This window comes from Cladophialophora carrionii, assembly GCF_000365165.1.
Source record: "Cladophialophora carrionii CBS 160.54 unplaced genomic scaffold supercont1.3, whole genome shotgun sequence".
Classification (NCBI taxonomy): domain Eukaryota; kingdom Fungi; phylum Ascomycota; class Eurotiomycetes; order Chaetothyriales; family Herpotrichiellaceae; genus Cladophialophora; species Cladophialophora carrionii.
This window is the reverse complement of record NW_008481828.1, coordinates 2,732,530-2,754,822: the sequence shown is the minus strand read 5'-3', so window position 1 is coordinate 2,754,822 and position 22,293 is coordinate 2,732,530. Positions and strand designations below refer to the sequence as shown.

General features: G+C 54.4%; 8 protein-coding genes across 8 annotated transcripts; 2 read left to right on the top strand and 6 right to left on the bottom strand.

Moving 5' to 3' along the window:
• Positions 1-178: 178 nt before the first annotated feature.
• On the bottom strand, positions 179-2,620 carry G647_04409 (uncharacterized protein; the record flags this gene model as incomplete). Its single annotated transcript, XM_008728753.1, has 3 exons — positions 179-333; positions 383-2,228; positions 2,279-2,620. The coding sequence occupies 3 exons, from the start codon at positions 2,618-2,620 to the stop codon at positions 179-181; spliced, it is 2,343 nt and encodes a 780-aa protein (XP_008726975.1).
• A 3,045-nt stretch (positions 2,621-5,665) lies between these two features.
• On the bottom strand, positions 5,666-6,853 carry G647_04408 (uncharacterized protein; the record flags this gene model as incomplete). Its single annotated transcript, XM_008728752.1, has 1 exon — positions 5,666-6,853. The coding sequence occupies one exon, from the start codon at positions 6,851-6,853 to the stop codon at positions 5,666-5,668; it is 1,188 nt and encodes a 395-aa protein (XP_008726974.1).
• A 538-nt stretch (positions 6,854-7,391) lies between these two features.
• Positions 7,392-8,438, top strand: G647_04407 (uncharacterized protein; the record flags this gene model as incomplete). Its single annotated transcript, XM_008728751.1, has 1 exon — positions 7,392-8,438. The coding sequence occupies one exon, from the start codon at positions 7,392-7,394 to the stop codon at positions 8,436-8,438; it is 1,047 nt and encodes a 348-aa protein (XP_008726973.1).
• A 175-nt stretch (positions 8,439-8,613) lies between these two features.
• On the bottom strand, positions 8,614-9,144 carry G647_04406 (uncharacterized protein; the record flags this gene model as incomplete). Its single annotated transcript, XM_008728750.1, has 1 exon — positions 8,614-9,144. The coding sequence occupies one exon, from the start codon at positions 9,142-9,144 to the stop codon at positions 8,614-8,616; it is 531 nt and encodes a 176-aa protein (XP_008726972.1).
• A 591-nt stretch (positions 9,145-9,735) lies between these two features.
• Positions 9,736-11,682, bottom strand: G647_04405 (uncharacterized protein; the record flags this gene model as incomplete). The annotated part of the gene is made up of 7 exons (XM_008728749.1): positions 9,736-9,827; positions 9,879-10,115; positions 10,165-10,415; positions 10,494-10,643; positions 10,691-10,963; positions 11,014-11,190; positions 11,243-11,682. The coding sequence occupies 7 exons, from the start codon at positions 11,680-11,682 to the stop codon at positions 9,736-9,738; spliced, it is 1,620 nt and encodes a 539-aa protein (XP_008726971.1).
• Positions 11,683-12,157: 475 nt separating this feature from the next.
• Positions 12,158-14,234, bottom strand: G647_04404 (uncharacterized protein; the record flags this gene model as incomplete). The annotated part of the gene is made up of 2 exons (XM_008728748.1): positions 12,158-14,163; positions 14,222-14,234. The coding sequence occupies 2 exons, from the start codon at positions 14,232-14,234 to the stop codon at positions 12,158-12,160; spliced, it is 2,019 nt and encodes a 672-aa protein (XP_008726970.1).
• A 340-nt stretch (positions 14,235-14,574) lies between these two features.
• Positions 14,575-15,694, bottom strand: G647_04403 (uncharacterized protein; the record flags this gene model as incomplete). The annotated part of the gene is made up of 5 exons (XM_008728747.1): positions 14,575-14,807; positions 14,893-15,014; positions 15,070-15,135; positions 15,194-15,275; positions 15,325-15,694. The coding sequence occupies 5 exons, from the start codon at positions 15,692-15,694 to the stop codon at positions 14,575-14,577; spliced, it is 873 nt and encodes a 290-aa protein (XP_008726969.1).
• Positions 15,695-18,845: 3,151 nt separating this feature from the next.
• G647_04402 (uncharacterized protein) lies at positions 18,846-21,176 on the top strand (the record flags this gene model as incomplete). The annotated part of the gene is made up of 1 exon (XM_008728746.1): positions 18,846-21,176. One exon carries the CDS (start codon positions 18,846-18,848, stop codon positions 21,174-21,176), a length of 2,331 nt encoding a protein of 776 aa, XP_008726968.1.
• Positions 21,177-22,293: the final 1,117 nt, after the last annotated feature.

Genomic DNA, 22,293 nt, shown 5'->3' with positions numbered 1-22,293 from the left:
ATACAGCGCTCGCTCCTATTAAAACAGCAGGTGGAGAAGGTGAAGGCAGTCGAGATGGCAAAATTCCAGCTCGCAATTTCGACTTCGTCATAGCTGGGTGTGATTGTGTCAAGTGCGTCGTGTGCTCGTCCTGGTCGTCGAATAGTCCTTTTGGAGATAATCTGGCTGGATCCTGTCCTCACTTCTTCCTGGCGAATCGTTTGTTGAGCAAGGTAAGAACCTTCGAGACGTCGAACTGCACGTATTCCAGGTCGAGGTCGTCTTGACCATCTTTCTGCATCTCGAGCAGATCATCGAGCTTCAGGTCCAACTCGAGAAGGCCACGAGCACGTCCTATGATCCTGTTAGCTGGCACCCAACCTCATGCGACAGTCGAACTTACCCTTGTAGTGCAGACTGATGACAAAAGTACCTGCGAGCGGGCTCCGAAACATGAAGAAGATATTACCTCTTCTGTTTTCGGGAACATTGCTCCTCGTAATCACCCCATCCTTCTCCAGCTGTGCGTGTGTGAACTTGTAGGGACCAAGCTCTCGCACCTTTTCTGCCTTGCCTCTTCTCGTCCCCTCGGACTGGCTTCGAACATTGTGCAAGTAGTTCTTGTACGTGTCGAGTTGCGACAGAAGATATGCGTTGTGGTCGCGAATCGTCTTGTAGACATCCTCGAGTTTGGCCGTCTCCTCGAGGACCTTCTCCTTCAACGAGCCTAGGTGAGCAAGCTCTTGCTCAACTTCATCCCTGAGAACTGCATAGTCATCGGCACGATCGATGGCACCTAGCTCGGAAAGCTGGGTCAGGAGCTCCATGCACCGGATACCCTTCCGAACCATGACAGCGTCGTTTTTCAGGGTCCCGGCTGCCTCTGCAACACGATCAAGGCGTAGCGGTCGCCGCATGACGACAGCATTCTGCGGCAAGCTTCGCATGATCTGCACAAACGTGCTCTTCGCCTCCATGAAGAAGATTTCCTCCTGAGTGATGTCTAGCGCATGGGTCAAATCGTCAAAAGACGTCTCCCACTTGCTGTACAACGGCAGGTTGATGGCCCTGTTTTCTCTCCGCGGCAGCTGTGGTGGGGCAGGGCCAAGTTCCTGGAGCAAGATGGCCAGGTGTGAAGACGGATCCTTGGCCAATTCCGCGCTGTGCTTCTCCAGTAGTGCGTGGGTCGCGTAGACTTCGTTCAAACTGATCTGCAGCTCAAGATCCCGCTTAGACAAGGCGACATAGTTGTCCATTTCCAGGCTCTCGTAGAAATCCTGCACCTCGCACAAGTCCAGCATGAACTTGTTGCATCTGTCCTTGTTCCGCTGGATGAATGGTTGCAGTTTGGCCATGTAGGGCTCTTTGGCGTAGGACGGTTTGTTGGCCAGATTCTGCAGCATCTTGGCAATATAGGTCAGGGTCCTTTTGGGCTTCTCGTCGGGCACCCTTTCAATCAGCATGTAAGATTTTGGCGTCACAATGGCAGGGTTAATGAAGCGCAAGAAGAAAAAGCCACCAATGAGCGTGCAAATGGCCTGATCCTGAGCATCTGGGTATTTGCGCCGAGAAAGATTCCGGATCTGTTTGCAAATCCAGCGGATGCCGTACGGGGTGTCCTCCAAGCACTCAATGATGGCCGAGAGGAATCCTTCCGCGATCTCAGTCAGCATCTTGAGACGTGGTGCGATGATGGCCTGCACCTGCACATTCTCCGCAGCGAATTCGGCAGTGACCGATCTGGGGAGGTCGTCGGGGAGCACGCCGGTATCCTCTTCGATTTGCTTGACCATGGCCTCATAGACCTTTAGGGGGTTGATTTCGAGGTCCACATCACTCAGCTCGGTCAAGGAATTGATCTTGTCGGCGAGCACTTCCTTCAAGAAGCTTTGACCAGGACCCCGCCTCGTATAGGTAGTCATCATACGTGAGACAGGGGTGTTCTGGCGGAGCAAGGAGGAGTATTCCGGTGTAGTCTCGAACTGGTGGGTTAGGACGGATTGGAACATGGTCAGCAGCAGATGCTCTTCCCGGCTCTCGTACTGGTTCCCGTAGATTGTGAACATGACGGTTTGAAGCAGGGAATCGATCTCAGCCATGGTCACGAGGCGGCACAGATGTGCAATGTGCCTCGGTTCCGACTGGAGCATGAAGCACAGGTTGCCGTACTTCTGGGTCTTGTCATCGTTGGGGAATGAGCCCTCTTGCAGTTCCGCCGCCTCATCCAGGTGACTGGCAACCTCATTTTGCTGCAGTCACGTTAGCCTCAGGCCGAGTTCACGTGTGTGCGCACACCTACCTCTTCCAGGGCCATACGGTTCTGGATCAACAAGGCAATTCTTGAATCGAGATACCGAACATCCTTCTCCAAGACAAAGTTCTTTTTGGACTGATTCGAGATCTTGGCCTTCAAATCTCGTAACGCGCGTTGTGCTCTGGCCAAGTCATCACTGATCTCAAGGTCTTTGTCCTTGGCACTCATGCTCGCGTAGAGAGCGGTCATGCTGACCCGCTTGCTTTGCCGGAGCGACCGAGCGCCATCGTGGCTCGAGAAGGTGTTGGTGCGACTGACGGGTTCAAAGGACGAGTTGGTCGACGTCGAGCCTCGCGAGGCGGGCTGAAGCATGGTTGCGACTGACATATCGCCCGGTCTGGAGCGCTGTGATTTCGAACGATCCTTTGCACTCGAGACACGCCTCGGAACGTCGGAGCGGAGTGAGGAGCTCATCTACCCTTTATGTGCCGCCCAGGCAGGACGAGGCAGGTGAGAAGCAGGATATGAGCTGTATAGCGGTTCGGGGGTTATATGATATTGTGACGTCGGTCGTGTTTCAGAACGGGCCGCAGGTCATCTGGGATCGCTCATGTACAATCCTTCCCTCCCGCAAGCAGACGCGGCCGAGTTGAGAATGTAGGGCTTGGGGAAGCAGATTGAAGTATTACTCGTATTGCGGTTTGGGCGGGATCTCGGTCCCGGTGCGACCAGCGCAATGGCAATGCCAAATTGTGGTCCTGTCTCTTTCCCTTCGGTATGCAGAAGGCGGCAGATGCAAACAGAACTTCCACCGGGTAGAGATTAAAGCAACGCAACGTGGTCGAATAAGACCTTGGACGAACTGGCGGGGACGATGATCAGACACGACTGTTGACGATTGCTGTGTAGGCACGGCGACTGGCAGCGCAGGCTGGAGGTTGACGGCTTGAGGAATGCGGCTGCAGAGGGGGACGACGGAGAATGACTGGCCGGTTGGGACCGTGGAGCTTGGTGGTTGGCGAAAGGAGTGAAGATAAGAAAACTGGCAGCGAGCGAACAGTAAGGCAAGGAACGGTCTTGTAGAGGAGTCTTTCAGGAACCAGGAACAGCCGTGTGGGCGAATGAAAAGAGTGACAGACGGCGGGCTACGATAGGGAGAGTAGGAACACACTCAAAGAGGGTGGTGTGCCCAGGATGGTGGATTCGCGGGAGGTGGGCTCTCTGGGCTCGGGCTTAGGTGGACATGGTGGGCTCGGTGGGCGCCCCCATTCAAGCCTGTTCGGGATTGGGTGGCCCGGGCGGTTTCTTTTTCAGGCTCCAACAGGCCTCGGGCTCGACAGGGGTTCGCTTTCTATCAGACGTGGCTTGAGCCGGGTCCAGCGTAATCAAGACAGGCGGGTGGACACAGTAGAACAAAGGAACCCGATCACGACGCTGGGGATCAAGAACTTAGAACAATTTGACAGACAGCGCCGCATGGCCGTGTGTCGCCGCCGCGGCTGCCGGGTTGGACGTGCAGGTAGCCGTTTCAGGGGGGGAGGTCGAGGGCAAACTCATACGAGTAGGAGCTCACAAAGTGTCAACTGATCAAGCCTAAATGAGACACACAGTTCGGCTGAGCGGTTGCTCCATCCGTGAAGGTTTTCGATGCCAACCACGCCCTTCCATCCCAAAGCATAAATCTACACGAACGTGGTGGTGGTGGGCATGCTTGTGGCTTCAGACCTCTACCCAGTACTGATGCTCACGTCCGATGACCACGAGGCTCCGGCGAACACCCGAGCTTGTCGAAGGCTATCTGGCAGCACACCCAGTTCTTGGCTGCTATCAATCCATGAGGGGTGAAGCCATGTACTGTGTAGCTCGGGCGGTGCTGAAATACTTCGACCCAAGAACCATGACACTCGGCCAAGTCGACCGACCACCCACGAGCTCGCCGTCTCCAGGCTGTAAATTTGTGCATTCCGTTCTGGCCGGTATCCAATTTGTTGAGGTCCGATCTTGGACATGTTCGTCGCTGTCAAACATGCAAGGGGAACAACTCGTGGCAGCCCAACGCCAGGCGCCGTCCAATAAAGGCTTTTGACACTTTGGCACTCGTATGTCCCTGACATCTGAGCTCGCTCAGCTGGAGTTGACCACCTCACGCCTGTGGATGTCAGCACACGAGCTTATAACACAGCAGTGACATCCCTCAGGAAGTGGCCTTTACCCCAAGGATACCGATTGCTACTTCTGTTTCTGGTCTAGACGTCAGCCTCCACGCAAGAGGCGGGCTGGAGGAGGACTCGAGGAACTCGACGGTGGTGACCTGCGGAGCGCTTCCTGGCCCTATTGGCCGGAGCGTCGCCCACTTTGTGGTGCCTGCAGCAAGTTTCACGGTCCATCCGCAGGGGGGTGTGGAAACCTGGGTCGTGTTTGTGCAGGGGTCTGTCAGTCGTCTCGCATTTCTCTTTGACGTTGAGGCCTACCTGAAGCACGTCTCAAACACAGGCGTTTCGCATCGTTCAGACCCCAGGTTCACGTACGAGTTAGTGGTCTAGATCGTCCGCATCCTGCAGGAGCAGTCTACCCACAAACTTTATCCGCCTGTGCGTGGATCGATGACTCGACAACTGTCAACTGCGCAGCGGACGGAGAGTGCGGCTGGACGTCTTCGACGCCGGAGTGTCACTCGGCGCGCTGTCAAGCGGCATCTCCTTTCTGTCAACTTCTGCGCTAGGCCGAGCACGTTTTTGACATGGAATGGCAATCGGTGCTGGAGGTGCAAATGAAGGCTCCTTGCTCAGCTGCTTCCGCCCCCCCTGTCGATTGCAATACTATGTCAGATTGTGGACGTTAATCAGGCCCTTGTAAGATGAGTCTCGATGACGCTATTGAAAAACGCTCAAGTAAAAATCGTCCTTTTGGCAGTGATTGACAAATGTTTAGCGATGGCCCACCCCCGATTGACACACCATATCAAAACACCAACAGGACTTCCTTGAGCTCTCTTTTTCCCATTGTCGGACAGGAGCTGTCAGGCTCCAGTAAACCTCATGCACTACCTGCTTTCTGGGGTTACAGCCGATGAGTTACAAAAGCGGGGGATTCATCTCCTGACGGCTAAGGGCGCAGTGAGGATTCAAATAATTGGAACGGAGAATTCGCGAATTGTTCGCCCATGGTAAGGACCACTGAGATGGCTTACCGAAGTTCAGGTTGGCTGGCACCCACGACCTTGTGCGACCAGTCTTCCTGCAGGCTCGACTTTCTTGTGTATGTACGGAGTACTCATCGCTGAAATCGCGGGCATAGCTCCTGGTGGCTCATTTCTACCCACCCACCCATTGAACCGCCCTGTCCTACTACTAGCGCTTCGCTACTCAACGAAATCAGAACACGTCAATTCCATTCTCGCCGCCAGTAGGTGGACACGTCGTCGTGCTTCAATCATTCGAGCTTGTTCCGCAGATTGTCATACTTGCTCTCGGGATATTCCAAGCAGTTCTTGACCTCTTCCAATCGGTCACGTCCACAATTCTGTACAAAGGTTTCAATAAGGCTACCACCACCGGCGGGTTTGTCTCCCGATGATTCCCACCACATGCCTCCCCCGAGGCCGTAGTCTCGCACAAACTGCGCCTTTTGAGCGACAAGGTCAGGAGTGTCGTAACTGATCATTGTTTTCGAAGATGGGCAGAAGCTCCAGCTGGCGCCCACTTCACGGTCATGCTGCTCGCTGGCACCGGGCTTCGGGAGTGCTTTATAGTCCCAGACACCTTGCTCCCAACTTCCCTCGCCCACGCCACTGAACGAGTGCCCAGGACCCGAGGTCGACATAAAGGCTCGACCATACAGCGGCATACCCAGAACGATCTTCGACGGATGCACACCGTGCCGGGTATAGTGCTCGACTGCTGCAAGAGTGCTGAACGGGGTACATTGAGGGTGCGATCTGGAGGGGAACAGGTTCGCTTGATGACCGGCTCGTTGATCCCAGGAACCCGCATAATCATATGCCATCAGATTCCAAAAGTCAAGCAGTCGATCCATGTCCGTAATCTTCAGCTTTTCGAAGTTGGACGGCCCCGCCGGGCACGCCACCGTCAAAAAGAACTTGGTGTGATGACGTTTGGCAGCCGCCTCATCAAGCGCTCGTCTCGTTTCTTGGAGGAGTCTGACAAAGTCTTCGGCCTCATTTGCATTCTTCGGGTACTCCCAGTCAACATCAAGCCCGTCGAAGCCCAAGTCTTCAAGCAGCTTGACAGCACTCGCCGCAAACGTCTTCCTCCCACTGGGCGTACTAGCTGGCTGGGCAAAATTCGAAGAGTACGTCCAGCCACCGATACTCAACAAGACCTTCAAGTTCCGATTCTTCTTCTTCTGGAGGAATAATTGCTTGACACAACCGTAGACATTCGTTCCGACATCATTCCAGCTGTCACCATCGTAATGCTTATCAGTATCTGACCATGGATCCGTCAGGTACACCTCGCCGCTCTCGGGTCTGACGTTGCCAAAGGCGTATAGAACATGAGTGAGATTCTCAGCAGGGAGATCTTGAGGATGGTGGTTTCTCCCGTACGGTGCCCAATTGACATAGTAGACAACGGATCGGATACCGTGCCCACCTCCCATTGTGAAGTCAGGCTGATTGAGGATGTGCTGAGGCAGGAACTGGGTAACAGATTGATGCAAGCAGGAGAGGAAGATGAACAGGAGGGCAAGAAGAAAAAGCATGCTCCCTCGAAGAAGTCAGTCCATATATTGGCTATCACAATCTGGCCACAAACACGGCAGCCAAGGCTGAGTGACGAGTCCTTATGGAGTCTTCAGCAGTTAGTCTCAAGAACACGTCTGCCGCTGGTGCTCACGGTGAGTGCAAGACCAACACGAACTTGGAAGACGACCACGCTGCACTGTGGATGGGCGGAGAGCCCTAGTCGTTTAGGGTCTAGCGCCTAGTGGCTGTGTAATGTGTGGCTGACACAAATCGTGGCTGGTGCAAACGCGCATCCGTCAGCCGCGTCGGCAAATTGTTGAAGCGACATCACCTCGGCTTCGATTGTATATCAGGTAACGCATCTCTCACGATAATCCGGACTCCCTTTCGAGAACTCTCTCTGGGGACTGGATTTCTCTCAATATTTTCGAACCTCTGTCCAGCTTCATAAACATGCCTCTTGAAGTTCTTTTCTTCGGCGCTGGCGCCATTGGGGCATTCTTCGCCTCTCGAGTAGCTCTCAACCCAGCCGTCAACGTCTCAGTAGTATGCCGCTCAAACTACAAAGCCGTGAGAGACAGCGGCTTCCAAATCACCTCACCACAGTACGGAGACTACAAGTGGACGCCGACCCGAGTCTTCGACTCACCATCATCAGCCGTTAAAAGCGACGTTAAATGGGACTATGTGGTTGTCAGCACCAAAGCCCTGCCCAACATCTCCGATGACTCCAAGCTGTTACAGGGCCTGATCACGCCCGGAAAGACGGCCATCGTGTTGATCCAAAACGGCCTGGGCGTCGAACAACCCTACGCCTCGCGCTTCCCGGATGCCACGATCCTGAGTGCCGTGACCATCGCTTCCTGCGCGCAACCCTCCAACGGCCACATCAAACACAACCGCTGGACGCGAATAAACGTCGGCCCATACTTTGCACGATCGCCGCCCCCATCCGCAGAGGTGAAATCCACAGCCACGACTCGAAATACGGCTTTCGTCCAATTCTTGACCAAAGGAGGCATCAAGGACGCGATAGCCGACACGCACGAGAAACTGCAGCTCGTCCGGTGGCACAAGATCGCCATCAACGCGGCGATGAACCCCTCGGCCGTGCTCTCGGGTGGGTCCACCAACGAAGCCATGTCCAACGATGCGGAGCTTGCGCTGCACCTCCGCGGCGTGATGGACGAGGTCCTCACCACCGCGCCCAAGATTGTCGGCGTGCCCTTCCCCGCCAGCTTCGCGACCGCCGAGCAGATCCTCAAGTCCACGAGGAAGAACTCCAGCGGGAGTAAGCCGAGTATGCTGCTGGATTGGGAGGGCGGCAAAGCCATGGAGTTGGAAGTCATACTGGGCAACCCGATCCGAATCACAAGGGAGAGAGGGTTCGAAATGCCCAGAATGCAAAGCCTGTACGCGCTGTTGAAGATGGCGGAGCGGAATCGCGAGGCTGAGAAGGAGAGGACCTCGGCGGCCCAGAATAATGGAAGTAGACTCTGAGCCACCACTTATGTCCAGTCCAGTAAGCGGAGCGTTGTTTCGTTCGTGTCATATCTACAGAGTAGCACCTCGCACCCTGTAGTCCGTACTCTGTAGCGCATTCCGCCCAGTTCATCTGATCATCAACGGCATCGATCGCCTCCCATCCCCACCGCACCCCTCCCCGTCGTGCCCATCACAGCTTGGCCAACACCTGCTGGACCGTATCTCCCGTTGGCCCTTTCGCGAATCTGTTCTCCTCCGCCACGACGGCACCCAGCTCAGGCACCCATGCGCACCTGTCCGCACAGAACTGCTCCTTACTCGGCGTCCAATCCCGCCCGGCCCGGCTCAACACCCCCGCCGGGATCGAGATGATCTGTTCGTTCAAGGGCGTCTTGGCAAACACTTTGCTCCCGCACACGCGGCAGAAGGCGCGGTACAGCGGCTGGCCGCTCTGCGTGGCGCGGTCCGTGTACGTGGTGATGAAGCGCTCCGAGCCCGCGAGCAGGGCGTACTGCTTGCGCGGGTAGATGCTGGCGCAGTGCAACGTGCTGCCGCCTTGTCGTTTGCAGTTCTCGCAGTGGCATATCACGTTGTAGATCGGCGGGCCTGTCACGGTGAATGTCACGGCGCGGCAGAGACAGTGGCCGCGGTCGATTGAGTCCTTGGGGGTGGTGGCAGGAGTCACGGTGGTGCTGGTGGTGGCGGTGGTGGTGCGGGACATGGTTTGACAGGGAACCATCGCGGTTAAGTACAGTATGTATTCCGTACACAGTGTCTATGCTGGCGGAGGTAGCTCTTCTGCGTTCTATACAAGCAACAAAACGACACTTCTGCGGAGTCCGTACAGGCTAACTCGTAGCTCGTAAGTATATCGGTTCCAAGGTCCATGGGATCTGCGTCCTATGTACGAAGTCCATACCCCCTCCGTACGTCTGCGGAGAGTGAAGTTCCCCCGCCCTTCAGTGCCGCACTACGGTATGTCCATCTGTACCTTGACGAGGCTCATTCCGAGGATATATTGGACCCGCTGCCCGTTCAAATCGAAGTTGTTAAGCCGAGCGGGATGATACTATCAGCCCGTGTTGCCAGGCTCATGACTGTACGTCGTTGTCGTTGTCGATGTAGCCAGCCCATCTCAAAGCATCTACATACACTCCCAATCATGGTCGACCTGCAGCCGAGGGATTCTTGGAGTATGAGCATGTACAATGCCCCACTGCGCTGGAGCGAGGTCGACGACCAAGGATGTGCCGCGGTATATCGTACGTGAGTGCCCAGAAAGCCGCGACGGCGTGCAAAAGCCGACGTCGACCTAATGACGATGGTTAAGCCGAGTATGGGAGTGTCCGTGGTCATTATCTTCATGCTCGTCGTGCAGCAGCTCCGGCCAATCTTCAAATCCATCTGTACATGCATTAGCTTGACCTAGTAACCTCAATTGACACTGCACTTTACCCTCGAAAACATTCGCCAATTTATCATGCACAACCTCCAAATCATCCGAGGAGCGCATGATCTTCTCCCATTTCTTCATCTCCGTGTCGGTCAGCAGACAGGAGTTGAATTGTGCGATAAGCCCATCGTGATCCAGCTTTTCACCGATGAAGACGAGTTCCTGACGGCGATCGCCCCATGGTTCAGCAAAGTCTGCTTCGATGCTCTTTCGGGTCTCTGCGTCATCCGGCCATTGCGCTATTCCATGGTTAGCATTCGTCACTGTAAACAGACACAACCGACGAACCGTCATCGAGGACACAGAACCACGGCCCTCCACCCTGCAGAGTCAACATCGTACCAGCTTGGCTCCACTCGCCGTGCAGATTCGGCCGCGTGGCCAGCCAGAAGAAGCCTTTCGACCGCAAGAGGCCCCGGAAGGCGGGGTCGTTCTGCTTGTTCTTCGCCGCGACGTCTGGTTTAATCTCTGTCGAAAAGTCGTCTTCTTCTTGGTCGTCGTCGTCGTCGTCGTCGTCCAGGTCGACATCAGAGGAACCGCTGTCGCCTCCGCTGTCGTCTTCATCTGATGCAACATTGCTCCTGCCTTTAGAAGCTTTGTGCTCCGCCGCCTCTGACTCATCCTGGTTGTCTTCGTCCGCGTCCATGTTATCTTCTTCCTGTTGCAGTTGTCCTTCCATAAGCACGAATTTATCATGAATCAGTTTGTACAGACGTTTTGGGTGGAAAGGTCTTCTCGCGCGGTACACAAAGCTCGAGATGCCGTATCTGTGCAACATATCAGCAGGGACCACAGCCTAGGTCAGAAGACTTACTCTTCCGTCTCTGGCTTCGGCCCGACCCTGATCTGTCCATTGATCTCACGCTTCGCCAGGTCATGCAGGCTCTGCAGCCATCCCATGCCGGTAGCAGCTTTTTCGAACGAGAATGTCTGTGTGCCAATCACCTCTCTCAAGTCGACTTTAGAGTAGTTGGCCTCGAACACCCTTGCGGAGGGATTCAGCTGTTTGACGATCGCGTGGATGCGTTTCCGCGAGTTCTTGTCGACAGTGTCGACCTTGTTGAGGATAACGGTGTTGGCGAATTCGCTAGCTGGATTAGCTCCATGTACATGTATCTCAATATGAACAGGGCGTACATTTGATCGACCATTAGATCCGTCACAGTCCTCTCGTCCTCTGGCTCGACACCGTCCTCGCCCCAGCGATCCGTGATGAAATCCGTCGTTGAGAAGTTGTGGAAGAAGTTGAACGCATCGATCACGGTGATAAGGGTGTCCAGCTTGACGATCTTCTGCAGTCCGCCCAGTTCGGCGCTACATTTAACAGTCAGTTAGCCACACGAGAAAGACCGAGCAAGGGACGCACATCTCTCTCAGAATCTTCTCATCTTCCTTCTGTGCCAGCGTGCCATCGTTCGCAGCCTCGATCATCGCGACCGCAAACTCCTCTGTAAAGGTCTCGGCGACCTGCATCGGCTCGCTGATCCCGGTGCTCTCTATGACGATGTAGTCGCATTCGCCATTTCTGGCCAGCCTCGCCAGCTCTTCGAGCAGGTCGCCCCGCAACGTACAGCAGATACACCCGTTCTCCATCTGAATCAGACGCTCCTGGGTTTGCGAGACCACGTGCCGCCTGATCAGGGACGCATCGACGTTGAGTGCCGCCATGTCGTTGACAATGACCGCTATGCGCAGTGAGTGCTGGTCCGATGTCAAGATATGCTTCAACAGCGTGGTCTTCCCGCTTCCTAGGAACCCCGAGAGCAGTGTGACAGGCAGAGGCTGCCGATTCGGCGTTGCTGCCATGCTTCGCGTTGTTACTGTCATCTTGCGGGTAGATCTTGCGCACCACGTAGACTTGACCCTTCTCAGAGAGGAACCTTATGCATTTTCAAGGGAAACATTCTTGCGTTGTGCGATGGGCCCTCGGTGATCCCTGTCCTCACCGTCTCAATAACTGGTCATGATCTATTTGTTGTCATTGGTCGAGGTGTCTTGTTTGTAGTCCGTTTGACCGGAGTGAATCGAGGACCTTAAAATACTTGACCAACGACTAACGGATAGTGGACAGGTCAGTCCTGGATGCTCACCGGGGTCGACAGGTACGAAATAGACAGCAAAGAAATTCCTTGGTGTGCAAGGATAGATAGCTTGTCGCTGGAACCTCGCCGGATTAAATAAGGATGAAATGCTGTGCTCTCGGCATGGAGTAGACTTAACGATCCTTATCTTGGAAAAGACTTCGAGTTTCATTGACATTCGTGGCTCTAGCACTAAATCGTCAGGAATTGCTTCGGCCGGCTGCCTCATTCTCAACAGCTGTTTGATCTGCTGGGTCGGTGGTGCTGAACCACGAGCTTGCCACCAAAGTCGCACTCACTACCCAAGCTGGTAACCAAATGCATAGAACGCCAATGGGCACGCCCCAGCTCCCCCATACGTTCCAGCCAAACGCGAGCCGCCGGAGCCAGTCCACAATCAGGTCATCTTTGCCGACGGACATGCCGTATCCACCCAAGCCGGCAGCTACTCCCATGGGGCTCATGACAACCAGAATGAGGTACTGAACAGACGCTAGCCAAGGCCTTGAGCGCGTTCGGTCTACAAACGCCAGGGGTGCGCAGATGATGCCCAGAAACATGCTGAGGCTGAAGTTCAGTGTTGCTAGGACGGTCAGGAAGAGGCCGAGTACCAATAGACTCAAAGACTTGATGAGGACGTATTGCTCGGTTGTCGGTGCAGAAAAGGCGGGTAAGGTGGTGTTGTTGGGCATTTCGGCGAGCGCGGAGGCAAGGATCACGGGAAGGACGAGCAACGTAAGGCTCAGGAGGAAGAATGTCGATGGCATGGCCATCACACTCAGGGAGTTGAGCAAATAAAGGGGGATGAGAGAGGCCAGGTGAACGGCTGTCACAAGGGCGATTGGGAGAGTGAGTGCCCTGTCAATAGGTTTGAATTCGACCTTCGTAATGGTGCTTCCGGGTTGCTGTCCTGTTGCACTCGATTTCTCGGTTGGCCCATCTGCGGGTCTGGCATTTGCGCTCTCGGCTTTCTTCTCGATGAGCTGATAGCCACTTCGCACCCAGAGGTAGATTGCCATGATGGTGTAGCCAGCGGCCACAATCATGGCGCCAGGCAGGTAAGTACCAATGCTGACGAATCGATTTGACTGCATCAACAGATAGAAGAAGAAGCTCTGGTGCAGCTTCTCGAGCAGGTTGTTTAGACTTCGACAAATGCTCTCGATCGTCCTGCCGAAAGCCATCTCATCCTGCCAGCCTTCTTTCGTGGCTGTCAATGTGATGGCATCGATATGGTAGGACATGAAGCTACTGTGGGCTCCAGTGGCGTGGCCCAGCGCCTGGGAAGACATCCCCCGTAGGAGCGTTTGGAGACGGACTGGGTAGGAGTTATACTGCTCATGCTCGCTCCACGTGTGTTGATGTTGGATGGATGTGCTGATGCCCATCTGTCCTGAAGCAATAGACACGGCCGTGTTGAAAAGATCGAGATTGGGCAGGGCTCCATTGATTCCGTCGTACGACACGTGTAGATTTTCGAAACGATGCTCGAAAGGATAATCGATGCAGACGGCACCCTGGAGGGCCCCGGACTTCAACGACAAGTCTTGGACTTTTTCTGGGTCGTGAGTCGAATGGTAGGCATCGATCCACGCTTGCGGTCCAGTAATACTATCGGGAGTGACCAGAAATATAATGTCCTTGGACCAGAGCGACCAGCGCTTGAAGTATCGTGCAAGAGAGATCAGGAGCGGCACGCCGTTCACGTTGGAGACGCCGTCGATATTTTGCAACGGTGCAAGCAGTACGATGGCCTCAGTGCCGTCGCCTCTTGGAGCATGGAGGACCGCATAGACATTCTCTCCCTCGTAGGTGACGCCAGGTGTGGTGTATGAGTACCTTTGTCGCGCAGTCTTTAGGCCCGCATTGCGGAACAGCTCCTCTATCTTCTCACTCCTCCTGGCTCCTGCCTCCCTGTGCTGTTCGATAGCCACCGTGAAGTTGACTTCGGCGGTACGATTCGGGTTCTGCATTGGGGCCAGTTCATGGCGATACGCTCGGAAGACATTTTGTTCGCTCCCGCCAAAGTACGTGTGGACTTGACCGGGCAACAGCGCGTTTTCCGATATGTAGGTTTGCCTTGAGTATTCTTGCAGCGGTAAAGGCAGAATATACGCGACTCCTACGACGATGCAGAGGAAGGACAGGTACGGAGGGATTCGAAGCAGACGCGGGTCGTCCTTGCGAAGAGTCGAGATGAGGTTCCCTGTGTTCCTTTAGACACGAGACATCGAAGGGAAACAAGCGCGGAGAAGAGAGCTTACGTATCAAACCCATCTTTGCCTCGCTCTGCTCGTCGCAGCTTCACTGCAAGGCCGCCGCACGCATTTGCTCGTTCGAAATGTGGTTCAGAGGGAATCTCATTGAATCTGTACTTTTGTGCAATCCCGAGAATTACCCGCCCAAAGTCGGGTCATGCCCCTGACTGAGCATATCTGTAGCATACTAAATTGGCTCATCATATCATTAATGTACACTCAGTACGTCTATAGAAGAGCTGGCCTTCGCTATCGACGTAGGCGCGAACCTGGCCCGTCGTTTGCCATGTCGCGGGAGGAGGCATAGCTTCAAGAAGCCAACCGTTGCTGCGCGTTGATACTGAAGATGCTGACACCCTTCAAGGTCCAAGCCTTTGACCACCACCACTTGTTCCCAGCCATCCAAGGCCGATTGGGCTCATGTGTCCCTCGGGATCACCTGCTGAGCTTGTTGGAAGGACGCCATAGCGACCGTAGGTCTTTTGGTCCACCGACACGTAATGTGGCAGGCGCCCCAGAAGGTTGAGCTTGCCTTCGATCCAGCGAAGGACTTTCTCGGGAGGTGCAAGGAAGCGAATATATCCCAAGCCCCCTATGCCAGTATTAGTCGGGATGATAGGCCGGGACAGGTGGAGGAAGAGGGGCTGGGAGTGACAAAGGAAACTGATCCAACATACAAAGATAGCCGGTAATACAGCCGCTCAAATGCCCCAAGAAGGACGCTCCGGGTATGAGAATAGATGTGACTAGGAGGATGGCCAGAGGCGATATCCATGTTGGAATCTTCTGGCCACCGATTCTGTTGCCCTGGCGTCAGTATCTGTGGAATCGATGAAGGACGGTGGGAGACGTACTCCAAGTGCGGATTCGCCTTGTACGTCTTGATCGCCTCAGAGGCTAGGAGCAGGAACACCCATATACTACCGGCACGTTAGCCATATGCATATTTCGTTGCACCTACAGCCTGATGCAGCTTACCTGGCCCCCAGCACGGGTGTATTGTCCCTCAGAATAACGCCATCCAATACTAGGTAAATGACTGCAGGAATTTGGCCCAACGCTGTTGTAGATCAGCAACATTGCCCGCTCCTCGGTCTTGTCTCACTCACGGCCCAGAAACAGTGCAATGCTGGTCAAGGTCCCAAACTCGGCCTCGAACCTCTCCATCAACGGCACCAGACACATTGTATTGAACAACATGTGCCAAAACCCGGTATGTATCAGCACGAACGTGTTGAGTCGGTAAAGACTCCCAAAGTTGATCTCTTTAGGCTCCAACCAGCCCCATTTTGTCACGCTCCATACTGTCTGCAGTTCCAGGAGCCAGAATGTTATTATCGCAAGGAGGATCAGGCGCGTGAAGAGCGGGAGGCGGAAGATATACGACCGGATTCGCGAGGGCTGAAACAGTCGAGTCGGTACAGGTAGGCTGTTGGTCGATATCCGAGGCGCCGTGGCCGGTCGAGCTGGTCCTGTCATACTGGGACAGGTTTGAGGGTGGTGGATGCTTTGTCAGAGGCCGGCTTGAGCGGGTTTGCGGCGCACTGAGTTCAGAAGGGCTATGGTAGCATTATAAGAACATACGCGGCTGGATGCTGTATTTCATCGCTCACGGACTAACGTGCGACGGCGAACTCGTGGTGTCTCGTGCCCAAGGACTGAAGTGAACTGAAGTGGATTGGGACATTTCGGAGACGCAGCCAACGACAAATTGCGGAGAAATTGCATGTTGATCCCTGGACAGAAATTGCCCTGCACGAGTACACGGTTGTAGTCCACTCAGACCTTCCGTCATGCGCGTTGCAAGTCTATCTATGTACTGCACGGCTTTGCCACTGTCGGTCTTAGTAGACACGCTGATATCTGCGCGAGGCGCCGCAGCCAAGCGGCTCTGCGACTCCTCGTGTGCTTCTTGAGACTTAGTACGCAGTACTTTGGAAGTAAACTCGCGAATCAACTTCTGTGAATAATATACCCTGTGGGACTGTCACAATCATGCTACTTCTGAACAATATAAACACGGCATTGGCCTGTCTGGCCGCTATCCAAGTGCAAGGCGCCGAGGATTTGGATGCTAGGCTCGACTGTCAATGCACAAGGCTGAATTTCAGCCTCGTAAGCCTGGGCTTAGCTCACTCCACGATACACTCGGATGGCACTCGTAACCCGGCATATAGATGACTCTATTCGACAACTTGCCGCTTGTCCAACTTCACATTTCGAGCAGATACACGTTCGCCGGTCGGACGATCTCGATGGGTCAATTGTCTTCAGGGGGAAGACCTTCATGACCTGTTGATGTGCCATCTGCATGTTATAGTCGGATCGCGACTGGCGAGCGACGTGTGGCACAAAGGAGGTCAGTCCCTGCAAGTTCCGGTATGGCTGGAGTTCAAAGTGGTGAGCGAATACCCGGATAGCGTGATCGGGTGAATGTACTCCGTACTTTTCTTGGTAAAGTCGTGGGAACCGTTCATCCTTATTACAGCTATTTCATCTGGGTTGCTGGAAAGTGACCAAAACGCACAAGGAGAGACAGCCAAGCTCTATGTGGACGCTTATGTCATCAGGGTCGATCTTGGTATTACTAACAGTGGAGAAAATTTAGGCGACGCGTCGCGTGTCGCGCGTCCTGCTCTCACTTTCTTCATCCTTTTCTTCAAGTTGTTGTCGGTCGTTGAAACCTGTCACAGTAGCTACGAATCTGTAGTTCTCTCCTGCTTTTAACTGCGGCGGACATAGCGCCTACTCAACGACGGCACCCTGCGGCGCCTCGCGCAGATATCGGCGTGTCTACCAAGACCGACAATGGCAAAGCCGTGCAGTGTATGCCAGTAGAGAGAGCGTACTGTGCATCTCGCAGGTCCACGGGTTCGTCTATCCAAAAAGTGCGATCCCGAAGCTCCGATACTGCTGTCGCTCCAACCTGACAGAAATGCCTCTAATGCGTCTGACCTGCGCCTGACCGGGATCACTTCACGACCATGCTCGACTGGCCTCCATTACATTAGACGAGGATGCACTGTCCACCGGTCTGTTTATGCACCCAACAATGGACTCGACGCCGTGCCAGGGCTCTGATCTCGTATTCAAAATTCGCTTGTGATATAGAACATCCCAGACGCCGCCCGAAATTTTCGACAGTCGCTTCGCAGTGGTTACCACTGGTGCGGAGTCCTCGACCTGTTTGTCTCTCGGGTCTGGTGACGCCGAAAGCATTATTCTTTGTGGCATCGGACTCCTCTTCACTTCTGCGATTGCGAATTTCCGCTTCGATGGTAGTATGAGCTGACGTGCCTTAGAATTTGACATATTCCGAACACTTCTACCACGGTCGGGCACAGTTTCACCCCAACCGGGATTCTCTGGTAGCATCCATCACAAAGTATCACAATGTTGGCTATAAGCAGCCACAAGTAATTCAGCTTCTGAGCAGCAAGCATGACATCTTTGCCTCGTACCTTAATCTCTCTTGGGTGTGTTGGATGCGATCCCTAAAACGATACCGCGGGCCGACGTTTCCACATCGTCACCATCACTTCAAAGATATGATTATGCTCTTGACGCGAGGTCTCCCCGGGCCTTGTCGACGACAGCGAGTCGGGTAAGAGGTAGATTGGCATCGTGTCGGAATTCTCATGCATATATTTTTCACATACCAGACTTGACCCTGGAAAGTGTTCTGCTGAGTGTCTCACGTGAGTACCCCAGTATGGGGGCTGTCGCTGACACGTGGGATGGAAATGGGACGCCTGGAAACAAGCCAGCTGTGGCTTAGCACCGTTTCTCCTCAACACAGACTTGTTGCATCTTATCACCGCCGTCAGGCCGGCGTTCCAGCAAGGAATGGTGCAGCTTAAAGGGGAGCAAGAGATTTATCACCCCGTAGCGGCTTCCTATCTTTTCCAAAGGATGCAGATTTCAGACAATGACTACCGGAGCTCTCCTGCGAGGCCTCCTTGGGGGAGACAGCTAGGAGCTCCCGTGTGGGATTTGCCTCTTCAAGCTTCAGCCCCCAGCTTCGGGCCCCGAGGGCTAGTCTGAGCATGGAAGCCCTAAACCATCCCAGTCTCCGACGTGGTTGATGCATTCATTTGTTCGCGCCGAACAGATCACCACTTCCCGCGCCTGCAGGACGTCTTCCAATAACACCGCTTGACTTCTCGAGGGGAGGATAAGATCGCTAAAACATCACGACAAGGCGTACAATCTCTTCGCACCGCAAAACCTGCTGGGTCCTCATGTCGACTTCTTGGAATCACTGACACTTGGCAAGCTACAAGGCTGTAACAGCGTCGGCAGCAATTTTTTTGACGGTCAGAGCGAGTCAAAATACTGAGGATCCCCTACCAAGCAGTTAAACCGCTGTGATCTCAGAGCTTTACGCGGGCACCGCAACATCCCAAGTACGGCAGCAGCTCTCAGACCGTCGTTTTTGTCCACTATATGCTCATTTCCCAACTGTCTACTAGTCCGGTGGACGTCGATTTACGGTCCAGTACGCGCTTCAATAACGCAGAGCCTTGCCGGGCCAGGATGACCTCGACCACGGAGCACTTGTCGGAACGGTGATCAAACAGCTCACCTACCGCTGCGCACGTATCGTCGGGATCCTGGGAGTGCCGGAAGTATGCAGGCACTCCAGACGAGCGTCCAAAGACGCCTTGGGCTGGGCTCGTCCACTCTTACCGCCCCTCGTCGACATGACCAACGTTCGTGTCTAAGCGAGAATGTATCCCTCTCTGAAGAGTCGGTATGGTCAGCAAATAACCAGCGGCTACGGCCTATTACCTGGGACTCAGTTTCTCAGATTTCCACCGCAGCCGGCAACACATCGTCGTCGGACTCGCCTGCATTCCTGTACTTGCGATCCGCCTCTTACCCGACGCCAGCCACTGAGCCGAGTCCAACAGACCCCAGCAAACTGAAGAAGCTCGGTCCCCTCCACGAGCACTTGGAGACCATCAGAAAGTACACGCCTGGCCAGGTGGCGAGAGATATCTGGACTGCGTCTGCCTTGAAATTTGGAGACGACGGCGTCGTGACCAACGACAATGTAGACGCTGGCGAACACAATAATTCTTGGACATTCTGGGAGAAGATGGTCAACACTGCTGACGCCCTTGGTACAGCCCGGTACCTCAACAATGCCTTTGACTTACACTATTTGTGCTTCGTTGAGATATTTACGGACACGGGCCGAAGACTTTCCCACTGGGATGCAACGCCAGAAGACGCTGGCCAACTGGATCAAGATCAAAAGGCTTCGAAAGTGATGGCTAGCACGCCTCTCCTTTTGCAACTCCTGACCCGAGCCGTCATCGGCGCAGCAAGATCTTGCACTACGTCTGCCGACAGTAAGCTCGCTCGGGTGATGCTTGATGCAGCACACTGTGTATTTCGGCAATTGAAATATGCTACGCGAGTCCGAGCACCCTTGATCCTCTTCGACGTCTACAGGAACACCCTGATAGACCTATGGCACTGGCAAAACACCCCGGACACTCCGAAGCCACACGACCGCGACAGTGCATTGCCAGTATCGCCAAAATCGACTCGACTAGATCAAGAATATTCCTTGGATGATCTGGTCTGGTCAATACACCCGGCCATCCTCAACCGAGAATACTTCGTTGTCTCCACACACCTACTCACCTTGTCGCGATACCATCAGAGCTGGCTAAGTCTCCCAGCACGGTCCACGGCATGGGAGAAGCCTCTTGCGGAGTTTGTGAGGAACCTGGCCATCCCCTCCAAGACTAGTCAAGCATGGGTTCGGCTTCTACAGGAACATGAACCCCCCGAGCCACCTGATTTCCTCGATGCATACATCAAGGAAGCCAAGGCATTCCTGCAGTGGTGTACGAACGCCGTGTTTGAAGGACAGACCATTCTGAACGGGGCCTTCGCAGACCAACCGCCTTCTTCTCATGTGGTGTCGCGCGATTCTCTCAACGACGCACGACTGACCCTGTATTGGTTCTTCGTGTCTCAGAGGAAGGCACTGGAAATTCAACCCGCCCGACCCAGTCATTCCGTGGCAACCTCGCTGCCCATGTTTCCCCATTCCGACAACGCCCATACGACACTTGACGCCTTTTGGGTTCTCTCCAGCTTTATCTTCTGCTTCTGCAGCCCGGAGGCTCTACCGACTTCACTGCGCTCCCTCTCCGACTACACTCTCACCAAGCTGAATCACATGGTCAAATGGCCGTACGGGTTTGTATGGCATTACCTCCAGCAGACGATCTGTCATGCCTCGAAGCTCCACTCGGACGGCGATTTCGTGCAACAAGAGGACGTCCAGCAGAAATACATCGACCTCGCGATCCTTGGCGCCGAACAACCGAGCAAAGCCGACGACGATCCCGTCGTCCAAGTCGCTGTCGAATTACATCCGCAACCGCTCCCGGAGTTCATCGACTCAGCGGACCTCCATTCCCACAATCGGAGCTCCCGGAAAGTCCTTTTTACCGTATCCCCCGACTCGTACCACTTTCCCCTAAAACTTCCGGTGAAACTCCCCGTCAAGCTTCCCAAACGCCGCTGGCTCCAGAGGCTGAGTCTCACGGGCATCAGCGTCAGCAGCATCCAATCGCCCAGTCTCAGCAGGCCTAGTATGAGCAGGAGCCGGACGGAGCCCACAACGTTCTCGACACCCACCGATGCGAAAGCACATCGGCGATCTGTCGACTCATGGAACCTGATGGCGGCGGCGGCGGCCTCAAACACGTACAAAGTCGAGGAATTCTTAGGCGACTACTCAGCCATTGTGCCGGACCTGCTGTACACGACCTGCGGGATCGAAGAATCGTCGCGAAGCGAAATCCACGCCGCAGCGGCCACTGACGGAGGCGCCATCCCGGCGTGGCGTTCTGGCGCCGACAAGGTCGGCTCGGTCGTGCAGTCGACCGAGATCCTATTGCCCGAGGGACGGCGGCCTTTTGTCGTACTACATTGAGTGGCACGCGTGTGCGTGCTCCCGTACTTGTGTGTTAGCGACTTCCTATGGGAGACTGAGACTCTCTCTCTCTCAGAGTTTCGCCTCCCAGGCCGATACGAATACAAATACGAATACAAAATGCGTTCCAAGCAGGGTGTTGAGGGATTGCAGTCAGCCAGACAAAGCAGCCCCGTGGGACAAGTACATATCGCGCAATGCCTCCAGAAATTCTGACGCCAAGGTAAATCTAGCGGAAGGCGCTACAGTACGATGGATATGAAGCTCCGCTAAGGCCGCGTTGTGGAACGGTACATTACCTTTTGTAGCAGGCCGGGCATGCAAATTATTCTACGAATCCCATGTATTTACGGAGTATTTACGGAGTATGTACTGTACACGGTATGGCGTGGGAGATCATGGCCGAGGGAGGGAGGGAGTGAGCGATGACATCCTTTCTTTCCGTCCTTGGTTCCTTCTTTCAGTCTTCACACGACACATGCCGTCCGGGTCTACTACATTTCGGCGAGGAAACGGAGGACGAGTTGGAGTAGGATCCGGGAGCGCTTTGGGTGACGCACGCCAACGACCTTACGAGTGATGATGACTCTTTTCGCCGTGTTTTCAGTCAATGCCAAGCAGAAGCGATACCAAGCAGAAGCGATACCAAGTAGAAGCGAATACCAAGCAGAATGAGGGGAGACCGTAGGACTGAGAACTGGTCGGCGCGCTTAAAGCGACAAGGCGGGCAGGGAACTCAAGTCTAGTGAATAGAACGTGACTTATTACAGGCATGGAAACTCAAGTCTAGTGAATAGAACGTGATTTATTAACATGCATGATTCCATGCAATGATGCATCCGGGCTCATAAGGAGCGAGCACGGGTCCGTTACAATACGTAAATAAGCTAGATCCGATAGCTCTATCGAGTTGGGGGTATCATGGGTTTCTGGATCACAAAAGCGCCTTGAAAAGCCTTATAAGCCCGATATGTCTCTGTGGTTGATGACGACGTGACCCGCATGCCGCGTCTGGTCGTGAATCATCTGATGTGTTGGTCTTTGGTCCAAGGGGTATCGTGCGGTGAAAGCAAGGGTATAACATGAATGCGAATGCTCGACCCGGCCGACTTCTTTC